Source organism: Dendrobates tinctorius, unplaced genomic scaffold (assembly GCF_039654945.1).
Source record: "Dendrobates tinctorius isolate UK_male_01 unplaced genomic scaffold, ASM3965494v1 ptg000224l, whole genome shotgun sequence".
Lineage (NCBI taxonomy): Eukaryota > Metazoa > Chordata > Amphibia > Anura > Dendrobatidae > Dendrobates > Dendrobates tinctorius.
In genome coordinates this window covers 7,988,021-8,012,709 of record NW_027361891.1, presented here as the reverse complement: position 1 = coordinate 8,012,709, position 24,689 = coordinate 7,988,021, and the positions used below count along the sequence as shown (strand labels likewise).

The following is a 24,689-nucleotide window of genomic DNA, read 5'->3' as shown; positions in this document are numbered from 1 at the left end:
TGAGAACGCAGCCTCAGTGACCGGTGGTAACCTCGATGATGTCACTGCTAATCAGTGAGGCTGCGCTCGCAGTTCAGTCACCAGTGGTTCTCAGCCTGGACGGTCACATCTTGGCACCGTCCAGGTTGAAAACTATTTCTCCCCAACGGATAGGTGAGGGATATTGTTGTTTTATTATTTTGGTTTATTACAGGAGATCGAGGGCTTCGGTAGAATTAGGGGAGGTTGTAAGTATGGTTTAATTAAGATTATTTAAAGGAGTCTGTCATTTTTTTCAATTAAAAGACTTTATTCTTGGTGTGTGTGTTTTTATACAATGTGGCTATGGGGTTAGTAATGGGGGCGTCTTATTGACACCTCTCCATTATACATTACATTTCGGCAGTCAGTTAGATGGACTGCGTTACACCGCAGTGTAACGCAGTCCGTTAACGCAGCCATTCAGCCCCATTGTTGGGCGCATCGCGACACATGCCGTAAAGCAGCACACGTTCGCGATGTGCAGTCATTCAGTGACGGAGCCTCGGGGGCCGCAGCGTCTGAGGCTCTGTCACCGCTAGCGCAGATGGAGCATCTGTGCTAGCGGTATAGCAGAACGCATATCACTATGCGTTGAACGGGCTGTGTTAACACAATGTGAACCTAGCCTAACCTCGAGGTTTGATATCACCTGACAATACAAAGGTGACATCAACCCCACAAATATGATCCCCTTATGCCTATTTTTTAGGCTGGGGAGGAGAAGGGCAATATCAATGGCCCCTTACCAGTCTGAGAATACCAGACTCTAGCTTTAGCAAGGCTGGTTTTCAAAAAATGGGGGGATCCCACAGTTTGTTTTTTTAAATTTAAATAATTTAAAAAACAGTATGGGGACCCCTCTATTCTCGATATCCAACCTTGTTAACGCTGACAGCTGAAGGTTGGATCCCCCATCTGAATGTTTTGCCTGGCTGGTTATCAAAAAAATGGGGGAAATTTATTTATTTACAGCGCAGGAACGGCTGATGAGTACCCCCATCATCCGCTCCTACTCTCACTGTTATTAGCAGCAGCAGGCGTCGGATGATGGGACTAGTAGTCCATCAGCTGACACCAGTGACCGGAGATAAACGTTATACCTCCGATTACAGCTGAGCGCTCACGCTGTGTTTTGACAGCGTGAGAACCGTGACTCTCTGACCGGTGGGGATGGTTTCACCGCTGATCAGACACGCTGTCATGCATATCAAACACTGTACTGTCAAGCCCCCCATTCAAGAGAATGAGGTTAGGGTCCGATATGCTGGATGACAGGCCATCTACATGTAGCGGAGCTGACTGTGAGATCACATCCTGCTGTCCTTAACTTTTCTGCAGCACAAACACCGCAACAAAAGTCAACCTGCTTATTTGCAGCGTTTTTTCATCATCCATTCAAATCAGTGGGTGAAAAATGCTGAAAAAAGTGACATGCTCTACGTAAAAAAAAAAAAATCTGCAAAGCACAAAATCCTGACAAAAAAAAAAAAAATGTGTGTGCATGAGATTTCTGAAATCTCACGGACTTTGCTGGTACTGTAAAACGCAGTTGAAAGTTAGCATTAAAAAAGCAGCAAAAATGCCCACTATGAACAAAACCGAAAGAAGAGCATTTCAATTTCCTCTGCCCTGGTCTAGTGTCCAGTCCGGTCCACTGTGGCAGCTCATCATTTCTGTGCCTGGCATCCTCAGCTCCTCCGGTGTTTACTTGGTGCACCAATGTGAGTTGCCATGACAATGCACACTGCAGGGTCTAATAAACATCAGAAGTGCTGGGCACAGACGTGAAAACTGGCCATCAAGGAGGACCAAACTAGACACCGGACCAGGGCAGAGCACACCGAAATGCTTACAGCAACCTACAATATCAGGAGCAGGGAATCATCTCCTTCCAGAATCTGCACCGTGTCCCCTTTCTGCTTCACCTAGGCACGACGGCTGGTCCTTATGAGCGCCTTGTGCCTGGTACTACAGGTAAATACAAAAAATGGTGGGGGGAACAAGAGGCGCAATAGTGCCCTATCACTAGTGACACTTGAAGTATGAGCGGTATAATACAGTTCCACTCACCTATTCCAGTTGTGTAACCCTTAACTGGCTTGAGAGCATATCACAGAATCAGCTGCTGCAGGACCTCCACCAACCACTCACACGTGGAAAAACCTTCAGAAAGTTGTGGGAAGCAGGGTGCGTTGCAGTCCGCGCTGCCGAGATTCACAAATCACCTGGGATACAAGATGTAGCAGTGTACTCCTTTATTTCCTCCTACGCGTTTCGGCGCCCTTCCTGGCACCTTCCTCAGGGATATCCCTGAGGAAGGTGCCAGGAAGGGCGCCGAAACGCGTAGCAGGAAATAAAGGAGTACACTGCTACAACATCTTGTATCCCAGGTGATTTGGTACTACAGGTAGTCTGATCAGAGCCATCATCTGGAAATACCTTCATAGTCCATAAAAATAGGGGGTTTGTATTTTTCCCCACTCTTCACATAAAGAATGACATGATGGCTCAGTGATGAAACACCTGCCCACTGAGCCCACGCCATGGCGCTCATCATTATGGCGCCTGATGATTTCTCATGTGTTGATTTACTGTATATGTTGGCTAGTGAATAAAAATAACGCCAACAACCAAAGGAAATCTGCTTGTAGTGAATAAATAAATGGGTAGTAAGCTTAGACAAGGCAAGTGAAGGCTAGCGACTGGTGGCCAGCCTGAGCTTATGGCAATAGCCATGTGGCAGGGCGAGATGGTGAATATGGTGACATTGCAGCCATGCCCTCAGAACTAACGTGGCACCTGAGCTTTCCCCCACACCATTGCTGGATATTATAACCTAATTCTCCGTATAGCAGCAGGTCACGGCACTGACATGGCAGCCACGCAGGAGCCCGCCCGCCCTCACATCATGTGTGGCGCCCCGTAGTACCTTTCCATCATGGGCGCACACACACGAGCACAGTCTTCCCGCTCGGCGGCTGCTGACAACCTCCTCACTGACAACCAGTGTGAAGCTCAGGCCTCCGGAAAATGTCGTCAGTCAAAGCGCCCAACTTCCGGTGTGCACGTCACTAGTAGCCATGTTTGTAGAGGGAGCGTGCCAGGAGTGTGTGCAGAGGCTGTGTCTGCCAGTCAATCCATGTGTACATTCACACAGCGCATGTAATGTTCTAGAGCTGTGCAGCTACATAACAGACTGGAAAATATGTGCCCCCCACAACCACCACCAATGGTGAAAATGGGAACATTCGCACCATGTTGAGTTGTAGCTGTGAGGCTGCTGTATAAGCACCAATAATGGCCTCAAGAAGGGACGTTTCTGCTAAATATGTTGTCCAGGATGGGGGTAATAGGCTGCAGTCACTTCAGCACACGGTCGAGCTTCCCCGTATGAGCAGGTCGTCGTGACCTTACGCTATTTACATACTTGCGGTTACGTGCTGGCTACACAAGTTCGACAAAATGTAAATCACGTTTAGGCGGGCGTGTGGCAGCCCTCTCGCCCCGGGAATACTGGGGAATTGTGTGCACACGTCTTGCTGTCATAGTTCAGCAGTCTGCAGTCATTTAAGCTCCAGACTTTTGTCTCATGCCACCATAACCCTCCATTACTAGACAAGTCCTTAATGGAACTGTTCCATCTGACAGAAATGTGAAGGTTGCAGCCCATCAGTGGTCGCTGATGGACTGCAGCATTCGATTGACATTAAAATGTCGCCTGACTGCTGGCAGACAAAGATCGCTGGACCGGTTCCAACTCAGGAGCCGAGTACGAGTTATTTTACTTAGGCTGGTTTCACACTAGCGTTTTATCGCGCAGCGCATCGTGCACTATCGAGCGCACGCGCAATATTCCCCTATCTCTAATATGGCGTGCGCAGTGTTTAGCGATTGCTCGCGCTCATCAGCGTTTGCGTGCGCAGTGCATTTTCCAGGTGTGCGTCCAGACACGCCATACGCTAAATGTTGCATTCTTTGTTCCTCCCAACATCGTTAAAAAAATCGCGTGCGCACGGTACGCGCAAAAAAATAGCATTACAGTCTATGGGGTCGCTGGCGTGCGCTTGGATGTGCGCACGTCAGCGCTTTTTGTGCGCACGCTATTTCAGTAAACAATGTCTAGACACTTGTTTAAACCTCCCCCTAAACAAGCAACATTGTTTGGGAGGAGTGTAGATAAAACAAGGTGTCTTCAGGGCCACACCACTACAGCCTTGAAGAGAAGAGCAGCTACAGACAGCCTTGAATAGAAGACCAGACAAGAGCCTTGGATTCAAGCTTCAGCAGCCAAAATGTGAGTATTTTTCAACATAATGTCTGTGTGTCCTGGACAATTTATTATGTACTAATGTTTTTTTTTTTGGTTTAAATTTCAGCATGTCTTCTTCTGAATCTGTCTATTCCCCATCCCAGCAAGAACTGGCCCAAGCACATCGTGAGGTGAGGATCTTGCTGCTTTGGGTAAGTATAGCTGCTGTATCTAGAAATGTGTAATACTTTTTTTTTTCTTTACAGACATCGGACACGGCAAGTGAGGCCGAAGAGCAGCCTGAGCGGGAGCAGCGTAGCCAAGTCGCAGCGAGGAGACGTAATGTTCGTATATAGTATTTCAATGTTCCTTTGTTGTTGTTTTTTTTTGGTCCTGATTTTCATCTTCTACCTTTTATTTCTATTTTTCTATCTTTTTCATTCTCCAAAATTTCCAAGATTATTATTTTTTTTGTTTGTTCTAGGTTCAGCAACGGGATGAAGAAGACGTGTACATTGATAACGACGCCCTGATCCGCCTTGTTGAGGAGCGTATCCCGTTGTGGGACAGTCGTGACCAGCAGTACAAGGACACAGTGGTGACCCGGCGGCTCTGGAATTGAGGTGGCCGCAGCAATGATGGAAGGCTGGGACGGCGCCTCTCCAACTTCAAAAAAGGAGTTCAGTAAGTATAAAGCTGCTCTGTGATACTGCATTGACTCTTGGTCTTGAAGGTACTGGTGTGTTTGGTGCAAGATATAATCTTGCAGGAGACACACGAGTGTCCTCATGATCAACAGTGATTGCTTTATGTATTTAACTGCTGTCTTTATTCTGTTTTCACTCTTGGTCTTGAAGGTACTGGTGTGTTTGTTGCAAGATATATTCTTGCATCAAACACATCAGTCCCCTCATGATCAACAGTGATTGCTTTTTGTATAGAATTATTTTGTGATGCCGCATTGACTGTTTGTAAAGTTCACTTAGGTGTGTGTGCTGATAATGATGTTGGTATCAATGCATTGCGTAATGTTTTATCTTTGTTTTTCCAACAGTGACCAAAGTCCGCACACGTTGGCGCTCGATGAAGGACCACTTCAACACTGATGTTCGTGCTGAGGGACAGGTTCGCAGTGGTTCAGCGGCAAGGACCAGAAGAAAATATCATTATTATCGCGAGTTGGCATTCCTGAGACCGGTCCTTGCCACCAGAGCGTAAGTCTAATTTTTATTTTTATTTTTAACCTGTCCTTTTCTATTCCACAGCTGATGCTTCTTGTAAATGCATGATAGTAATGTATTTCCTTTCTTTCCACAGCACCTGGAGCAGCACCCTGCAACCTGTCCCTGGAGCGGCCCTTCATCGGACGACCTCGGACCCGTCCCAGCCATCCGACAGCCAGGAAGCATCTTGCAGGTCAGCAACACAGACAGCTGGTGACCAGGAAGCTGGTCAATCAGGTGTTCCCCTGTCCCAGGTCTCTGCCACTGGTTATGCGGGCACTACCCGCCAGCAGCAGAGAGCCTTGGACAGGCCTGTCATACCCGAGTTCATGCACTTGAGCGAGGCCTTTCAGGCCAGCCTCAAGGCGCTGTCCACCAGAGTGGAAAGCGGTTTTTCCCTGATGGAACGCGGTTTTAACCACATGGAACACCGCTTCCCCTCTGTTGACCAACGCCTTGACCGTCTGGAGGCCGACCTCAACAGACCAGCGCACCATTTTTTCAGTAAAATTGAACAGGGCATGGCGGAACACCTTAGTCCTGAGCAACAGCTGAGTGTGTTACAGGCCTGCAACACTGCTTACTTGAAGGCTATGAAGCAGAATCGGTATGTGCAGCAGTCAGTGGTGTCATTTCCAACAGTGCCACCACTGACTCGCTACAGCTCACTATCGACTTCTGCTGCATACCACTGCATGGCCACCTGCATTCCAAGCCAAGCCGGACACCACTACACCACCCCAAGTCCGAGTGCTGCTGGACACTCCTCCGCCACCACCACTATGGCAAGCACTGCTCCTGTCTGGAGCACCACTACCGCCACCGCACCACCTGCTTGGAGCACAGCCACCACAGAACCTGCTTGGGCCACCGACACCTATTCTCCAGTTCAGAGCACCGCCAACATTTCTCCGTCTAGGAGCACCGACACCACCACTCAATAGCATTCAAGGAGCACCGCCACCACTCCTCATCATAGGATCACCGCCACCACTCCTCATCAAAGGAGCACCTCCACCACTCCTCATCAAAGGAGCACCGCCACCACTCCTCATCAAAGGAGCACCTCCACCACTCCTCATCAAAGGAGCACCTCCACCACTCCTCATCAAAGGAGCACCGCCACCAATTCTCCTCTTAGGAGTCCCGCCAACACTTCTCCTGCTCGGAGCACCGACAAGACTTTGTCTCCTAGGATCACCGCCACCGCCACTTCTTTGAGCACCTACACAAGTTTGTCTCCTTCTCGGAGCACCTTCACCGCCGCCACTTCTAGGAGCACTGACACAACTTTGTCTTCTTCTAGGAGCACCGCCACCGCCACTTCTAGGAGCACAGACACTACTTTGTCTCCTTCTAGGAGCACCGCCACCACAGAGCATCAGAGGGGTGACTGTTGTGAGCTCATTTTCGGGTATACCTCTGGCTTCTGGTGAGGGTTATAGAGCTGGCTGTGGTGACAGAGGAATTGTGAGTTCTCTATCTGGACTCCCTCTGTTGGTGAAGGGAGGTAATGAAGCTCATCTAAATGGCAGAGACCGGTCACCTGAGGAAGAGGACTGCGATTGGACATCAGGAGTTTCTGATTGGATTTAAGGCAGCCGACTCTGTTGTGAGTTCATTTTCCCCTTCACCATTGAGGTCTGATGAACTCCCTCTTCTGGTGAAGGAAGGTAGTGAGGCTGATTACCAAGCATCTGGGCAGGATGATGATGACTGGGTGACGGGAATTGCTGACTGGATATAAGGCAGCCGACGCCCTTCTGCCTTGCTGGTGATCTCTCTGAGGGATTCTAGGAGACCAGTCTGATTCCTGCTCCTCAAAAGCTAAGTTTTCTGCCCTGCTTTTTGCATTTGTGTTTTGTTTTTCCTTGTTTTTCTGGATTTCTGCCATTCCCTGCTGGGGTGTGCTGAATTCCTTTTTGCTCTGTCTTCAGAAAATACCTGAGTACTGATATAGTCTTTTTGAAGCTTAGCGTCTTCAGGGCTTTTTTCCCTATCAGCTGTTCGCTCTTGTTTTGATAGGGTTTTGGCGGATTACAGACAGCAGCTTTTCTATCCTGTCCTATGTAGTTAGCTTGGGCCCCATCGTTTGCTCAGCCTATCTTTCTATCTGTGTGAGTGTTTTTTCATCTTGCTTCACCGTCATTATATGTTGGGGGCTGCCAATTGCTTTGGGGTCTGCTCTGGGGCAGTTTAGATTTCTCTTTCTGTCTTTAGGCTATGTAGTTCTCCGGCTGTGATCGAGGGGTCTAGGGCACTGTAGGAACCCCCCACGGCTACTGCTTGTTGTTGTTGATAGGTTCAGGGGTCTGTAATCCGATAGCTGCCAACTTCTCTGGTTTTCTGGACTTAGCTAGTATTTCTGTTTTTGCCTCCTATGGTGACTCATTCATAACAGAATCACCAGCCATACCGCAGATCCTAGGGTACTCAATAGCAGGAAAGAATTGTATTAAAAAAAAAAAAGTGTCAGAATTTCTTTGTGTATATTTTTTCCTCTATATCTCTGAGGCCGTAGGGGGAATTTTTTTTTTTCTCTCAATGGAGATAAAGCAATTGTCTGATCGTGTGGAGCAGCTCGCTGCGGAAGTGCGGGGAATTTCAGTCTACCTTGCTTATTCACATGCTGCTGAACCAAAGATCCCTACTCCTGATGTGTTTTTTGGGGATCGGTCTAAATTTTTGAATTTCAAAATTAGTTGTAAATTATTTTTTGCCTTGAAGCCTAACTCGTCAGAGAGCTCCACGCAGCAGGTTAAAATTGTCATCTCTTTGCTGCGTGGCGAGCCCCAGGATTGGGCGTTTTCTTTGAAACCAGATGATCCTATTCTGACTAATGTGAATGCATTTTTTCAAGCCTTGGGGTTGTATGACGAACCTAATGCTATTGATCAGGCTGAAAAGACCCTGTTGGCATTGAGCCAGGGTCGAGATTCTGCAGAATTGTACTGTCAAAAATTCCGAAAGTGGGCGGTCCTTACTACCTGGAATGATAATGCCTTGGCTGCTCTCTTTCGGAAGGGTTTGTCAGAAGCCGTAAAAGATACTATGGTGGGATTTCCTGTTCCCTCTGGTCTTGACGATTCTATGTCATTAGCCATTCAGGTTGATCGGCGTTTACGTGAACGCAGGACTGCACGAGAGGTGTTGCCACCTGTTGAACAAGTGTCTGAACCTATGCAGTGTGATAGAGGTTTGTCCAGGGAGCAACGTCAGGAGTTCAGAAGGCGTAATAAGCTGTGCTTTTTTTGTGGAGATGCCTCGCATATTATTTCTGTCTGTCCTAAACGAGAGAAACGTTTTGCACACACGTTTTCTGTGGGTGGTGTTCAACCTAAGTTTCTTCTGGCAATTACTCTGATCTGCTCCTTGTCCACGTTTTCCGCCAAGGCTTTTGTGGATTCGGGAGCAGCCCTGAACCTAATGGACTTGGATTTTGCTAAACGTTGTGGATTTCCGATGACACCTCTGCGGACGCCTATCCCTTTGAGGGGGATTGATGCTACTCCTTTGGTGAAAAATAAACCTCAGTTTTCGACCCAGGTGGTAATGCGGGTCGCCCCAGACCATCAAGAAAATTGCAGATTTTTGGTGTTGCATAATTTGCATGATACCATTGTTCTGGGGTTTCCCTGGTTGCAAATTCATAATCCAGTTTTGGATTGGAAATCTGTGTCTGTGGTGAGTTAGGGTTGTCGGTGTGCCCTTAGTGAGGCTCCATTTTTTTCCACCTCACCTCAGTCGCATGATGTTCCTGACTATTTGGCGGATTTTTATGATGTATTTAGTGAGAATGAGTCTGCGTCTTTGCCTCCTCATAGGACTTATGACTGTGCAATTGAACTGAGCCCGGGGTGTAAATTTCCCAAGGGTCGGCTCTTCAATTTATCTGTACCCGAGCACGAGGCTATGCGATCTTATACTAAGGAGGCATTGGAGAAGGGTCATATTAGACCATCCTCTTCACCCTTAGGTGCTGGGTTTTTTTTTGTGGCCAAAAAGGATGGTTCATTAAGGCCTTGTATTGATTATCGTGCCCTCAACAAAATTACTATTAAATATCAGTATCCGTTACCCCTGATTTCGGATCTATTCTCCAGAGTTAAAGGTGCTTGCTGGTTTACCAAGCTTGACCTCAGGGGGGCGTATAATCTTATCCGCATTAAGCATGGGGATGAATGGAAGACGGCGTTTAATACTTCGGAGGGACATTTTGAGTACCTGGTGATGCCTTTTGGGCTCACTAATGCCCCTTCTGTCTTCCAGTGCTTCATGAACAATATTTTCCGAGACTTTGTGGATAAATTTTTGATTATCTATCTGGATGATATTTTGATCTTCTCCAAGGATTGGGATTCTCATGTGGAACATGTTCGGACTGTGTTCCGGATCTTGAGGGAGAATTCCCTGTATGTCAAAGGATCGAAATGCCTTTTTGGGGTACAGAGAATTTCATTTTTGGGATTTATTTTGTCTCCGTCAACTATTGAAATGGACCCGGCCAAGGTACAGGCCATTTATGATTGGATTCAGCCCACTTCTTTGAAGGCCCTCCAGAAGTTTTTGGGTTTTGCTAATTTTTATCGGAAATTTATAGCAAAATTTTCTAGTATTGCCAAGCCATTGACTGATCTGAGTAAGAAGGGTGCTGATGTGTTGAATTGGTCTCCGGAGGCTGTTTCTTCCTTTCAGGAGCTGAAGCAAAGATTCACTTCTGCCCCAGTTTTGCGGCAACCTGATGTCTCACTCCCGTTCCAGGTAGAGGTGGACGCTTCTGAGATTGGTGCAGGAGCTGTTTCGTCCCAAAAGGATCCTGTAACATCTAAAATGAATCCCTGTGCTTTCTTTTCCCGAAAGTTCTCCCCATCTGAACGTAACTATGATGTGGGGAATCGGGAACTGTTAGCCATGAAATGGGCATTTGAGGAGTGGAGACACTGGTTGGAGGGAGCTAAATATCAAGTTGTGGTCCTCACTGACCACAAGAATTTGATTTACCTGGAGTCGGCCAAACGCTTGAACCCTAGACAGGCTAGGTGGGCCTTGTTTTTTACACGTTTTGATTTTGTGGTCTCTTTTCTTCCTGGCACTAAGAATGTCAAGGCTGATGCTCTCTCTAGGAGCTTCTTTGCTGATTCACCTGTGGTGACCAAGCCTGCTACCATCTTAGGCGAAGGGGTAGTTCTTTCTGCCATCTCGCCCGATTTGAGACGTGCTCTGGAAGAGTTCCAGGAGGACAAACCTGAGCGTTGTCCCAGTGGAAAGTTGTATGTTCCTGACCAGTGGAAGAAGAGAGTGATGTCTGAAGTTCATTGCTCTGCATTGGCTGGTCATCCAGGTATTTTTGGTACTAGAGATCTGGTGAGTCGGTCTTTTTGGTGGCCCGCCTTGTCTCGTGATGTCAGGAATTTTGTGCAGTCCTGTGGGACTTGCTCCTGGTCTAAACCTTGTTCTCGCTCTAGTGGGTTGTTGATGCCTTTGCCGGTCCCCAGGAGGCCATGGACCCATATTTCAATGGATTTCATCTCTGATATGCCTGTCTCTCAGAGAATGACTGTTATTTGGGTGTTTTGTGATAGGTTCTCTAAGATGGTTCATCTTTTACCACTCCCTAAGTTGCCATCTTCCTCTGAGTTGGTGCCCCTGTTTTTGCAACAGGTGGTTCGCTTGCACGGGATTCCTGAGAAACTTGTATCTGACAGAGGAGTTCAATTTGTGTCTAGATTTTGTAGGACTTTCTGTTCCAAGCTGGGAATTCAGTTGTCCTTCTCCTCTGATTTTTACCCTAAGACCAATGGGCAGACAGAGAGAAAAAAACAGACCTTGGAGTCGTATTTGAGATGTTTTATTTCCGGTGATCAGGATGATTGGGTTTCATTTTTGCCCTTGGCCGAATTTGCTTTAAATAATAGAGCTAGTTCTGCCACTTTGATGTCACCTTTTTTGTAACTTTGGGTTTCATCCTCGATTTTCTTCAGGGCAGGTGGAGCCTTCTGCCTGCCCAGGTGTTGACACTGATGTGGAGAGAATGCACCAGATCTGGGACCAAGTGGTGGATAAGTTGTCTCTCTCCCAAGAAAAGGCCCAGCGGTTTTCCAACCGACATAGGACCATTGGTCCCCAGTTTAAGGTTGGTGATATGGTTTGGTTATCATCAAAAAATATCGCTATGAAGGTGGCTTCTCCTAAGTTTAAGCCTAGATTTATTGGACCTTACAAGATTTTGGAGATTATTAATCCAGTCTCTTTTCGTTTGGCTCTTCCTGTCACATTTAAAATCCATAATGTGTTTCATAAGTCCTTGTTGAAGAGGTTTGTTGAACCAGTAGTTCCTGGGGTGGCACCTCCGGACCCTGTATTGGTTGAAGGTAACATGGAATATAAGGTAGAGAAGATACTGGATTCCCGTCTGGCTAGACGGAGACTCCAGTGTTTTGTTAAGTAGAAGGGTTATGGTTTTAAATTCCTATTTTGCATCTGTTTTCTCTCAGAAAGGAAATGTAACATCAACTGTTCTTCACTGTCCCATTAAGGGAATAGAAGATTCCAGGATATCTATAAACAGAAATATAGTGAGGAAACACTTAGCTAACCTAAATGAATTCAAGTCTCCAGGTCCAGATGAATTACACCCCAGAGTACTGAAGGAGATAGCAGAAGAAATTTTTGAACCCCTCTCCATAATCTTTGAAATTCTTGGAGAACAGGTGAAGTCCCAGAAGACTGGAGAAGAGCAAATGTTGTTCCTATCTTCAAAAAGGGGAAGAAGGTGGACCCAGGCAACTATAGGCCGGTGAGTCTGACTTCTATACCAGGAAAGATCTTTGAGCAAATTATCAAACAACATGTATGTCAGCACCTGGATAAGAATGAAGTGATTAAACAGAGTCAGCATGGGTTTGTAACTAATAAGTCATGTCAGACTAACTTAATTTCCTTCTATGACGGAATCACTGATTGGGTGGATCAAGGAAATGCTGTAGATATAGTATATCTTGACTTCAGCAAAGCATTTGACAAAGTATCTCATACAATCCTTATTGAAAAAATGACTAAGTATGGAATGGAAAAGGCAACTGTTAGGTGGATTCATAACTGGCTTAGTGATCGGACCCAAAGAGTGGTCGTAAATGGCTGCACATCCAGCTGGAAGAATGTCTCAAGTGGGGTACCACAGGGCTCTGTCCTGGGCCCTGTATTGTTCAACATCTTTATCAACGATTTAGATGAAGGAATTGAGGGTAAACTGATTAAATTTGCTGATGACACAAAGCTAGGAGGGATAGCTAATACTAGAGAAGAGAGAGAGAGGATTCAAAAAGATATAAATAAACTGGAGCAGTGGGCAGCAACTAACAGAATGGTTTTTAATAGGGAAAAATGCAAAGTACTACATCTGGGCAATAAAAATGAAAAAAGCATATACAGAATGGGAGGAATAGGGCTAAGCAACAGCACATGTGAAAAAGACTTGGGTATACTAATAGATCACAGACTGAATATGAGTCAACAGTGTGATGCAGCAGCAAAAAAGGCAAATGCTATTCTAGGATGTATTAACAGAAGCATACAGTCTAGATCACGTGAAGTCATTATTTCCCTCTACTCCTCTTTGGTCAGACCTCATCTGGAATATTGTGTCCAGTTTTGGGCGCCACATTTTAAAAAAGACATTAACAAACTGGAGCAAGTTCAGAAAAGAGCGACCAGAATGGTGACCGGTCTGCAAACCCTGTCTTATGAGGAAAGGTTGCAGGATTTGGGAATGTTTAGTTTGCAAAAGAGAAGACTGAGAGGAGACTTAATAGCTGTCTACAAATATCTAAAGGGCTGTCACATTGTAGAAGGATCAACTTTATTCTCATTTGCACAAGGAAAGACTAGAAGCAATGGGATGAAACTGAATGGGAGGAGACACAGATTAGATATTAGAAAAAACTTTTTGACAGTTAGAGTGATCAATGAATGGAACAAGCTGCCACGAGAAGTGGTGAGTTCTCCTTCAATGGAAGTCTTCAAACAGAGGCTGGACAGACATCTAACTGGGATGATTTAGCGAATCCTGCTTTGAGCAGGGGGTTGGACCAGATGGCCCAGGAGGTCCCTTCCAACTCTGCGATTCTATGATTCTATGATTCTATGGTCAGGAGGATAATTCCTGGGTCTCTGCCTCTGATATTCATGCCAAAAGATTGGTGCGTGCCTTTCATCGGGCTCACCCTGGTGGCGTAGATGAGGGTTCGGTACTGTTGTGAGTTCATTTTCCCCTTCACCATTGAGGTCTGATGAACTCCCTCTTCTGGTGAAGGAAGGTAGTGAGGCTGATTACCAAGCATCTGGGCAGGATGATGATGACTGGGTGACGGGAATTGCTGACTGGATATAAGGCAGCCGACGCCCTTCTGCCTTGCTGGTGATCTCTCTGAGGGATTCTAGGAGACCAGTCTAATTCCTGCTCCTCAAAAGCTAAGTTTTCTGCCCTGCTTTTTGCATTTGTGTTTTGGTTTTGTTTGTCCTTGTTTTTCTGGATTCTGCCATTCCCTGCTGGGGTGTGCTGAATTCCTTTTTGCTCTGTCTTCAGAAAATACCTGAGTACTTATATAGTCTTTTTGAAGCCTAGCGTCTTCAGGGCTTTTTTCCCTATCAGCTGTTGGCTCTTGTTTTGATAGGGTTTTGGCGGATTACAGACAGCAGCTTTTCTATCCTGTCCTATGTAGTTAGCTTGGGCCCCATCGTTTGCTCAGCCTATCTTTCTATCTGTGTGAGTGTTTTTTCATCTTGCTTCACCGTCATTATATGTTGAAGGCTGCCTATTGCTTTGAGGTCTGCTCTGGGGCAGTTTAGATTTCCCTTTCTGTCTTTAGGCTATGTAGTTCTCCGGCTGTGATCGAGGGGTCTAGGGCACCGTAGGAACCCCCCACGGCTACTGCTAGTTGTTGTTGATAGGTTCAGGGGTCTGTAATCCGATAGCTGCCAACTTCTCTGGTTTTCTGGACTTAGCTAGTATTTCTGTTTTTGCCTCCTACGGTGACTCATTCATAACACGACTCCCTAGTTTCTTGCTGGTGATTTTTCCTGTCTGGCTCCTGGTTTCCAGTTTGGTTCCTGCCTTCCTAAAGCTAAGTTTTCTCTGCTGTTGTTCATATGAGTTTTTGTCTGGTTTACTTAGTTTTTGTGTTCAGTCAGCCCTGGCTGGGACTGGGCTGAATCCCCATTTTGTCTCTGATCAGTTGATCTCTTTTGCTCTGTCTTCAGAATATACTTGAGTGCTGTTATAGTGATTTGAAGTCTAGCGACTGCAGGGCCTTTTTCTATCAGACGTGTTGGACATTCTTTTTGGCAGGGTTTTTTGCGTGATTGCAGACAGCAGCTTTTCTTTCCTGTCCTTTCTAGTTAGCAAGGGCCCCATCGTTTGCTCAGCCTATCTTTCTACCTGTGTCTGTGTTTTCATCTTGTTTCACCGACAATACATGTTGGGGGCTGTCTATTGCTTTGGGGTCTGCTCTGGGGCAGTTTAGATTTTCCCTTTCTTTCTTTAGGCTTATTTAGTTCTCCGGCCATGACAAGGCATCTAGGACCACCGTAGGCACGCTCCACGGCTACTGCTAGTTGTTGTGGATAGGATCAGGGGTCTGCAATCCGCTAGTTACCAACCTCTCCGGTTTTCTGGGCTTAGCTTGCTTTTTGTTTTTCCTCCTCGGTGACTCATTCATAACAGGTGATTCACATTCCATCTTTTACAGGTCAATGCCACGGTCCACCAGCTCAAGGCGGTCAAGCAATGTAAGGCGGTTACACGGTGGAAGTCGGTCCAGGCAGGATACTCCTGCGCCAAAGAAAAAAGAAAAGACTTTGTCCATCCACCCTCTCCTCCTAATGTGTCTCAACCTGCCTCCATGTCCTTCCCAGAGCTCCCTTCCCTCAGTACTTTCGTTGCCCATTCTCCTAAAACCCCTTCCTCAACTTCCAGCCGTTCCTCGTCTCTCCACACCCCCAAAGTATCCCAATCTTCCCCCAAACGTGATTCATAATAAAATTGTTTTTGTTTTTTGGAGTTGGGGAACCCTGCTCAATTCAGTCTGTGCAATATTAGAAGAATGTAGAGGCTGGTGTGGAAAATACAAGTCATATAGATTAGTGTTTTTTACATCAGATATCTCCATTACTATGTGTCTTGTGTCAGTCTTGGAGATATGTGGTGTCAAAAAAAATCAAATTTAGATGACTTGCATTTTCACCACCATTCTCTTCAGTCTTCTATTGCACAGACTGAATGGAGTCGGGTTCCCAAAGTCCAGTCCTCAAGGCCCACCAACAGATCATGTTTAAAGGAATACAATTTTTCCGGTCATAACTGCTTCACCTGAGCCACAAAAAAGGAAATCCTTAAAGCATGATCTGTTGGTGGGCCTTGAGGACTAGAGTTTGGGAAGCCTGAAATAGAGGATGGTGTTGAGTGCAAGGTATATCTATTGTTACCTTGCCTATTTTTTTTTATTACCATCATCATTTAACTATTTTTGAGACAAGGCAAGGGACTGTAGATATACCTTGTAAATAACCACATACTCTATTACGTGTGTGCTGAATAAACTGATGACATGATGGTGAAAAAAAATGTTATATTTACTTCAACAATACCCTGGCCTTGTATCAAAATGATTACACCTGGGCAGGTGATTACACATGAGTTTTAACCTGCAGCGTTGCTTCAGTCGACATATATTTGAAGCAGACTGTAGCGATGCTGCAGTTTAATGTGTATTCTCCTGCCCATGTGTGATAACTTTGTGAAGTCATCCTCACTTCAGCATGACACCAGGCCTGGGTATTGTAGAAGTTGTATAAACTTTATTATGTCTCCAGTGTGCTTTCAAAATCAAGCCACAGTGGTGATCCTACAAATAATATTTATAGTCACATTTTAAGGTGTCATAAAAAGTGAAGGATGCCAGTGCATCCACAAATCACTATTTGTAAAATTGGCCCATGTGACACAAATATTAGTTGTAGTATCACCACCGTCGCTGCAAATTGAACACACACTGTAGAGATGATAAAGGTCATACAACTTTTGTGTGTATGTATAGTCACCTGGTCAGGAGTACTAGTAAATTCATGATGCACAAAACACAGCATCATAAATTCACTGGTACACCTGGCCACTTGATAATAGTATTGGGAGTGTAAAAACACAGAGTACACTTAGTACAGGTATCAAAGCAGTTTTTTATTAACATACCAACAAGAAAACATTTTTACACTATTTACTCTTGCCATTCCACCCGTCCTACATCTGAGTTGAAGTAGGCCGCAAATTGATCCCTCATTTGCCCAACTTCAACGGATGACCTAAGAGGGTGCTGAGTAAATTCAGGAAATGGGTTAGGAGCAACATCATCAAGATCTAAGTTGGGATGCTCTCTAGCCATGGCAAAATTATGTAGAACCACACAGGCCTTCACCACCTCATCCACTGTTTCCAGTTTCAGATTAATTGCTGTGCCAAGAATGCGCCATCTGGATACAAGTATACCAAAGGCACATTCAACAGTTCTTCTGGCCCTGGTCAGCCTGTAATTAAATTTTTTTTTAGTGTGGTCCAAGTCCCGGCTGGAGTAGGGCTTGAGCAGGTTTTGGCAAATCTGAAATGCCTCATCCCCAACCATAACAAAGGGCTGTGGTGGACCTTCGGTGTTGGGAAGAGGCCGTGGCATGGGGAAGTTGAACTGGTTACCATACAACCTCCGTCCCATGTCCGAGTTCTTAAAGGCCTGGGAGTCATTCCCACGGCCAAATGCACCGATGTCCACTGCAATAAACATACAGTCTGCATCTGAAATGGCCATGAGTACTGTAGAGAAGTACTTTTTATAGTTGTAGTACTCAGATCCAGTTCTTTTTGGCTTGATAATCCAGATGTGTTTCCCATCAACCGCTCCCAAACAGTTGGGGAAATTGCAGACTGTCCAGAATTTTTCGGCGATTTCCAACCACTTTTCTGCGGTGGGCAGGGGCATGAATTCTGGACAGAGAACATTCCACAAAGCCCGGCAGGTGTCCGCTACAATTTCAGACAACGTGGATATTCCAATCCGGTACTGGAAGTGGAGTGAAGAGAGGCACTCTCCAGTAGCCAGGAATCTGGGAAACCAACAAAAAACAAAAGTTATTATTTATGTATATGGATTTTTAAAACACCAAAAATAAAATAAAAAAAAAAAAATCTTAAAAATACATCTGCAGCCTTTTGTTCACTACATGTCATAAAAAAAAACAAAAAACGCAGCCTTTTGTTAACTACATGGCAGAACTATAATTCTGCCAGCTTTGGAATAGTATGTCACAACCAAGAAAATTATGCAGGCATTGGTTTTGCAATACTACGTACCGTAATGTGACCAGGAGACGTTCCTCAGGAGAAATCGCATGACGAAGCTACGTGTCCTGTCTCTGGATGGCTTCTTGGACACGACCAAGCAGATCATTAAAGGTTTGTTGGGAAATCCGGGTATAGTCAGTAAATTTCTCCGGGTTTGCCTGGAGCTCGCTGTAGAGGGTTTGGTACACTCCATGGCTCTCCCGGAGTTCAATAATGGGATGTATCCACAAACGCTGAACGCTGCCGTCTTCGCTGCCTCTTTCTCTCCCTTTGTTCATGGCAAGCAACTGCATAAGCCTGAGCCATCCTGATGTCCAGATCCAAGTCAAAGTAAAAACTCTTCCAGCGCAGATCCATGTTTCACAAAGGAAAATGCAAGCAAATGTGAAGAATTCAGCTGTAAACAGGGTATATATAAAGAATGCCCATAACACACGCCCACTGCTGTCCCATTGATGGAGCGTGTTGCAAGAATTTTTCAAGGATTTTTCTCCTGTGAAATGTGACACCTAGACTACCAATGCGCATAAAAAAACGCAAACACATGTAAAAAACGCTTACAAACGCATAAAAACGCTGCGATTTTGTGTCGTAATGCGCACGATAATGCTACAAAAAAAGCTTTGTTTGCACGCGGTTTTGGCATGTGGGTCGCCCTCCCAGGGCTGTGGGGTGCTCGGTACCAGGCCGGTATCAGTGGGATTTGTCACAGCAGCAGTGACCCGGACCGTGGCCCTGGGCGCCCAAGCAATAGGAAGATGTGAATGTTATTAAATGAATAGTTCGTGACGCCACCTGTGGTGTTCGGCAAGGGAGGTGTTAAGCCGACACTGCAGACAGATCCTCTGGGACAGATGGTGTGGTGCAGCAAGGATGGTATAAGCTCCCCACAGGTGAAGCTATAGTCCCAGGGCAGTGTGGATGTGGTCGGCACGGGGATGTAGCGGTGCCGGAAAGGTAGGAAGACACAGCGGGGTGCAATTTCTGTACCTTTACTTGGTAACTGCAGGTAGGGCAGTTTATAGGGAATTTTGCCAACAGGGCGAACATCGAAAAAGCGCCCCCCCCGAACATTAACGTGCTGAATACTTTAGATAAACTTAGATAAACGTGTCTTACCTTTGCATCAATCCAATCCTCGAAGGCATCACCCCCCGATATTACACACAAAGACAGCAGGCTAAGCACCACAGTATCCTCAAAAAAATAAAATAAATACATCACTGCAGTAATAATATCCCTTAATTAGCCTCTATGGTAATAATATCCCCCAACCTGACCCCTGTGTGTCTCATTCCTGACTTCAGCCATATTTTCTCTCATCCTGCCCTCATGAGTATCCATTCTGCCCTCATATGATCTCCCGATCCTGCCCCGTCTACATCGTATCCATCCTGCCCCATGATCCTACACCATGTGTCTCCCATACTGCCCCCTGTGTCTCCCATTCTGCCCCGTCCTGTGTCTCACTTTCACATTCTGCCCCCTCCTGTGTCTTACTGTCACATTCTGCCCCCTCCTGTGTCTCACTGTCATATTCTGCCCCCTCCTGTGTCTTACTGTCACATTCTGCCCCCTCCTGTGTCTTACTGTCACATTCTGCCCCCTCCTGTGTCTCACTGTCACATTCTGCCCCTCCTGTGTCTTACTGTCACATTCTGCCCCATGTCCATTCTGCCCCAATGTCTCACATTCTGCCCCCTCCTGTGTCATTACTGTCACATTCTGCCCCCTCCTGTGTCTCACTGTCGCATTCTGCCCCCTCCTGTGTCTTACTGTCACATTCTGCCCCCGTGCCTCACATTCTGCCCCTCCTGTGTCTCACTGTCACATTCTGCCCCCTCCTGTGTTTTACTGTCACATTCTGCCCCCGTGCCTCACATTCTGCCCCTCCTGTGTCTCACTGTCATATTCTGCCCCCTCCTGTGTCTTACTGTCACATTCTGCCCCATGTCCATTCTGCCCCATGTCTCACATTTTGCCCCCTCCTGTGTCATTACTGTCACATTCTGCCCCCTCCTGTGTCTCACTGTCACATTCTGCCCCATGTCTCACATTCTGCCCCCTCCTGTGTCTCACTATCACATTCTGCCCCCATGTCTCACATTCTGCCCCCTCCTGTGTCTCACTGTCACTTTCTGCCCCCATGTCTCGCATTCTGGCCCCTGCTGTGTCTTACTGTCACATTCTGCCCCCTCCTGTGTCTCACTGTCACATTCTGCCCCATCCTGTCTTACTGGCACCTTCTGCCCCCATCATATCTGCATTCTGCCCCCATGTCTTGCATTCTGCCCCCATCAAGTCTGCATTCTGCCCCATCATGTCTTGCATTCTACCCCATCATGTCCAGCATTCTGCCCCCATCATGTCTTGCATTCTGCCCCATCACATCTGCATTCTGCCCCATCATGTCTGCATTCTGCCCCCATCATGTCTTGCATTCTGCCCCATCATATCTGCATTCTGCCCCATCATGTCTTGCATTCTGCCCCCATCATATCTGCATTCTTCCCCATCATGTCTTGCATTCTGCCCCATCATGTCTTGCATTCTGCCCCATCATGTCTTGCATTCTGCCCCCATCATGTCTTGCATTCTGCCCCCATCATATCTGCATTCTGCCCCCACCATGTCTTGCATTCTGCCCCCATCATGTCTGCATTCTGCCCCATCATGTCTGCATTCTGCCCCCATTTCTCCATATTTGCCCCTGTGTGTCTCCAGTCCTGCCCCCGAGTCTCCATTCTGCCAGGGAATCATATTGCCCCTTTCAATAATAAAATAAAATAACAACTTTTTTCTTACCCGGCCTCGCTCCTGCGTTGAAGTTGGAGTTGCAGCTGTGTGAGGCTGAGCTGAAAGGACCTGTGGTGACGTCATTGTCATGTGATCAGGGGGCGGGCTGATCAATGGTGAAAGACTGTGGTAATGATGACGTCACCACAGGTCCTTCAGCTCTTCTGTAGCTTTGGATGTCGGCCGCTGTGGCGGCTCTGCTGATGTGTGCAGGCCCGGCTGGCACCCCATGACATGTAGCACTTGGGGCCCGATGACTGTAAGCACAGGAGTGGGGCCCCTGATCTGCGGGGCCCCCTTCTGTACTGCTGTTCATCGGGCCCCATACAGCAGTAAGGGCTGTCATGCCCTGATGGCGGCCCTGGGCAGGCGCCCCCTGGCTTGGGTGGCGCCCCGGGCGATCGCACCCCCCATCCCCCCCTAAAAACGGCCCTGACTGCAGTCCAGGGTCCTGATTACAGATGGTATTGGAGCAGGCTAGCCTGGAAGCAATTCAGGGATTCTCTCTCAGCAGATGGGTTGTGCAGTCTCCTTACTAGCGCTTAATTGTGGGATCTCCAGTACCGAGTTACACTGAAGTTCCTCCTGTCAAGTGTTCTCAAGAACCTCACTTGCACGGCAGACAGCTGTAGCCTCTCTCGGGGACTCCTCTCTCCTGAGTCCTGGCTCACTATCCAAGCTGCTGCTGCTGTGCCCTCAAGTCAGTCAAGTCAGCCATCCATCGCTGTTCCAGTGCACCTAGTTTTGCAGTATCCAAGTGCGTCAACAGATTGTTGTCCGTGAAGATAGTGAACTTGGCGGAGGCTAGGTAATGTTTGAACCTTTCGGTGACAGCCCAGACTATGGCAAGGAACTCCAGCTTGAAAGAACTGTAGTTGTCAGGGTTCCTTTCGGTGGGACGAAGCTTCCTGCTGGCGTAGGAGATCATTCTTTCTTTCCCATTCTGTACCTGCGACAGTACTGCTCCTAGTCCCACGTTGCTGGCATCAGTGTACAGCACAAAGGGTTTGTCATAATCTGGATAGGCCAGAACTTCATCCCCTGTGAGAGCCATCTTCAATCTGTTGAAGGACCTTTCCAACTCTTTAGTCCATTCAAAGGTGGAACTTTTCTGTTTGGTCTTCTTGGACTGCCCCATCAGAAGATTTTGCATAGGGGTGGCTATTTCAGTGTAGCCTTTGATGAATCTTTGGTAGTAGCCTACCAGTCCAAGGAATTGGCGTACTTCATGAAGGTTGCTGGGCTTCGGCCAGTCCCGGATGACTGTGACTTTGTCAGGATCTGGTGCCACACCTTCTGCACTGACCACATGACCGAGGTACTGCATCTTGGGCTTCAGGAGGTGGCACTTGGAGGGCTTCACCTTCAGGCCAAAATTGGACAAAGCTTCAAACACTTCAGCCAGGTGTTCCAGATGATCTTCATAGGTTTTGGAGAAAATAATGACATCATCCAGATACAACAGGACCGTCTCAAAGTTCATGTGTCCCAGGCAGCACTCCATCAGCCGCTGAAATGTTCCTGGCGCTGTGCAGAGCCCGAATGGCATATAATTGAACTCACAGAGACCCATTGGAGTGGTAAATACTGTTTTCTCCTTGTCTGCCTCTGCCACGGGAACCTGCCAATACCCACTAGTGAGATCCAAGGTGGAAAAGTAGTTAGCAGTTTCAAGTGCAGCTAATGATTCCTCAATTCTAGGTAGTGGGTAGGCGTCTTTATGTGTAATGCTGTTAATTTTCCTGTAATCAACACACATTCTCATGGTACCATCCTTTTACTTTACAAAAACTATTTGAGCTGCCCAGGGGCTACAACTGTCTCTGATAACCCCAGCTTCCTTCATCTCCCTCAACATACTCTTAGCACATTGGTATTGTGTTGGGGGTATAGGTCTGTACCTCTCCTTTATGGGTGGACGGTCTCCAGTGGGGATATGATGTTGAACCCCTTTTGCCTGCCCAATATCTAGTGGGTGTTTGCTGAATACCCGCTCATACTCTTGTGTCACTCTGTAAACCCCATTTTTCTGGTAGGAGGGCGTAGAGTCAGTTCCCACCTGCAGTTGCTGGCACCACTCCTCCATCTGCTTCACAGAGCCATTGTCCTCCACCTGATCGGATGAGACCAAGGGCTCTGCTGCCTGCAAAGAGTTGTTATTGACAGTGAGCAGCTTAGCAACTGTGGCGTACCAAGGTATCGTGGCCTCCTCCTCCCCACAATTCAAAAGGCGTACAGGTACTCTCCCCTTCCGTACATCAACCACCCCTCTGGCTGTCAGGACAGTGGGCCTGCTATCGGAGTTTACTGGTTCTACCAATGCCTGGTAATCTCTCCCTCTAAGGGTATGTGCACACTTTGCAGTTTCTGCTGCGTTTCCGCAGCATTTTTGGCTCTGCAGAAACGCAGCAGATTCTGCTGCGTTGTACAGTACCTTTATTTCCTATGGAAATAAAAAAAAGCTGTGCACATGCTGCGTTTTTTTCCTCGCGGTTTTGCTGCGGTTTTCAAAACGCAGCATGTCAATTGTTTGGTGCAGAAACGCTGCAGTTTTACACCTCATGCATTATGAGGTGTAAAACCGCAGGGCAAAACCGCAGAAAAGCCGCAGATAAACCGCAGGTCTTTGTCCTGCGGATTTACTTGCGGTTTTCTCTACAAAATCCGCAGAGACAAAAAACTATGTGTGCACATACCCTAAGGCCTATAGCTGTCCGACACCAAACCAACATTTCACATCTGGGGGGTATTGCAATGGGGAAGGGATCACTCACTCTGACACTGCCAATTTCTCCGCCAGAGAGTTCTACCTGTAGTCTTTGCATCAGGGCTCTGATCTCCTTCTACAGGACTCGTTGTTCACTGGAACCAGCAGTCTCAGCCACCTGTTGCAACAAGACTATAATCTCGGACAGACAGTTTTCAATTACATTTGAGTCATCCAAGAGTCATCATGGGATTACATTCACGTCGATCAATATCAACAACTATCAGACCTTGAGACTTTAGCTCTACCCGACCCACTTTAACAGTAATTTCTTTACATCTTGTCTGCGGCAAAGGCTGACCATTACTGGCAACTACTGTCAGTTCATCAGTTGGGCCATCATCAGTTCATCAGTTCTTGTAAAGAATGTACGGCATAGTGGTCACCTGGGAGCCAGTGTCCAGCAAGGCGTACATGGGCATGCCATCAATCACCACAGGAAGGATCGGTCTCCCTCCCACATACTTGGCTCTCCAGTTCTTTGGGCCTTGTGGTCCTACTCCTGGGGGTTGGCCCTCTGCTCGTTTAAAGGACAAAATCTTGCAAGATGACCGGCCTTGTAGCAGCGACGACAGATGGGACGGCCGTCCTGGTCATAGCGATCGTTGTTACTCCTTCGAAGTGACGAGGTTCTCCTCCTCCAGAGCCACGGGACATCCTCTGGACTGGAAGCTAGCTGGATCTTTTCCTTGGAGGACACCTGCTGGGACTGCACGGTTTTGGTAAGTGCAGCCATCCCTTTGGTCAACTCCTGGATCTGAAGACGCAGCTCCTCGGTTGGATCTTTATTCAGAGTCTGTGCATCAGCCTCCACAGAGATGGAAGGGAAAGATGTTGCTTCCTGGTGATAAGTGATCGCTGGGTGCCTAGGGGGCACTGGACGGCTGTCAGTTGATTCCTGTAGTACCCAAATAGCCCTGTCCTTAAAATCAGCAAAGTCCAGATCAGGGTTTTGCAGGGTTATGATACGCAACTGTCCTCTGTGGGTACTGGACAGGAGTCCTTCAATGAACTGCTCCTTTAACAGCTTGTCTTCCTCCTTCACACTGTCAGGATCAACTTGCTTAACTGCTCGCAGCGCCTCCAGCAGGCTGAGAGAATAGTCCCTTATACTGTCCTGCGCCTTCTGTTTACAGCCAAAGAACCGCATCTTGATTTCAGCTGCAGGGCGTGTGTCAAAGGTGCCTCTCAGCTTGGCCAGGATCTTTGCAACAGTCTCTTTATCAGTGTCCTGCCAGACTTTCACTT

At 47.0% G+C, this 24,689-nt stretch overlaps 1 protein-coding gene across 1 annotated transcript in view; it reads right to left on the bottom strand.

Annotated features, from left to right (window-relative positions):
* The window catches only part of NUP107 (nucleoporin 107), a 201,114-nt gene extending 198,008 nt beyond the window's left edge, over positions 1 to 3,106 (bottom strand). Inside the window, exon 1 of the mRNA XM_073555490.1 lies at positions 2,951 to 3,106. Coding sequence (XP_073411591.1) covers positions 2,951 to 2,961 — 11 coding nt within the window. The 5' untranslated portion in view covers positions 2,962 to 3,106. The remainder of the gene's footprint in view (positions 1 to 2,950) is intronic.
* Between the last annotated feature and the right edge of the window lie 21,583 nt (positions 3,107 to 24,689).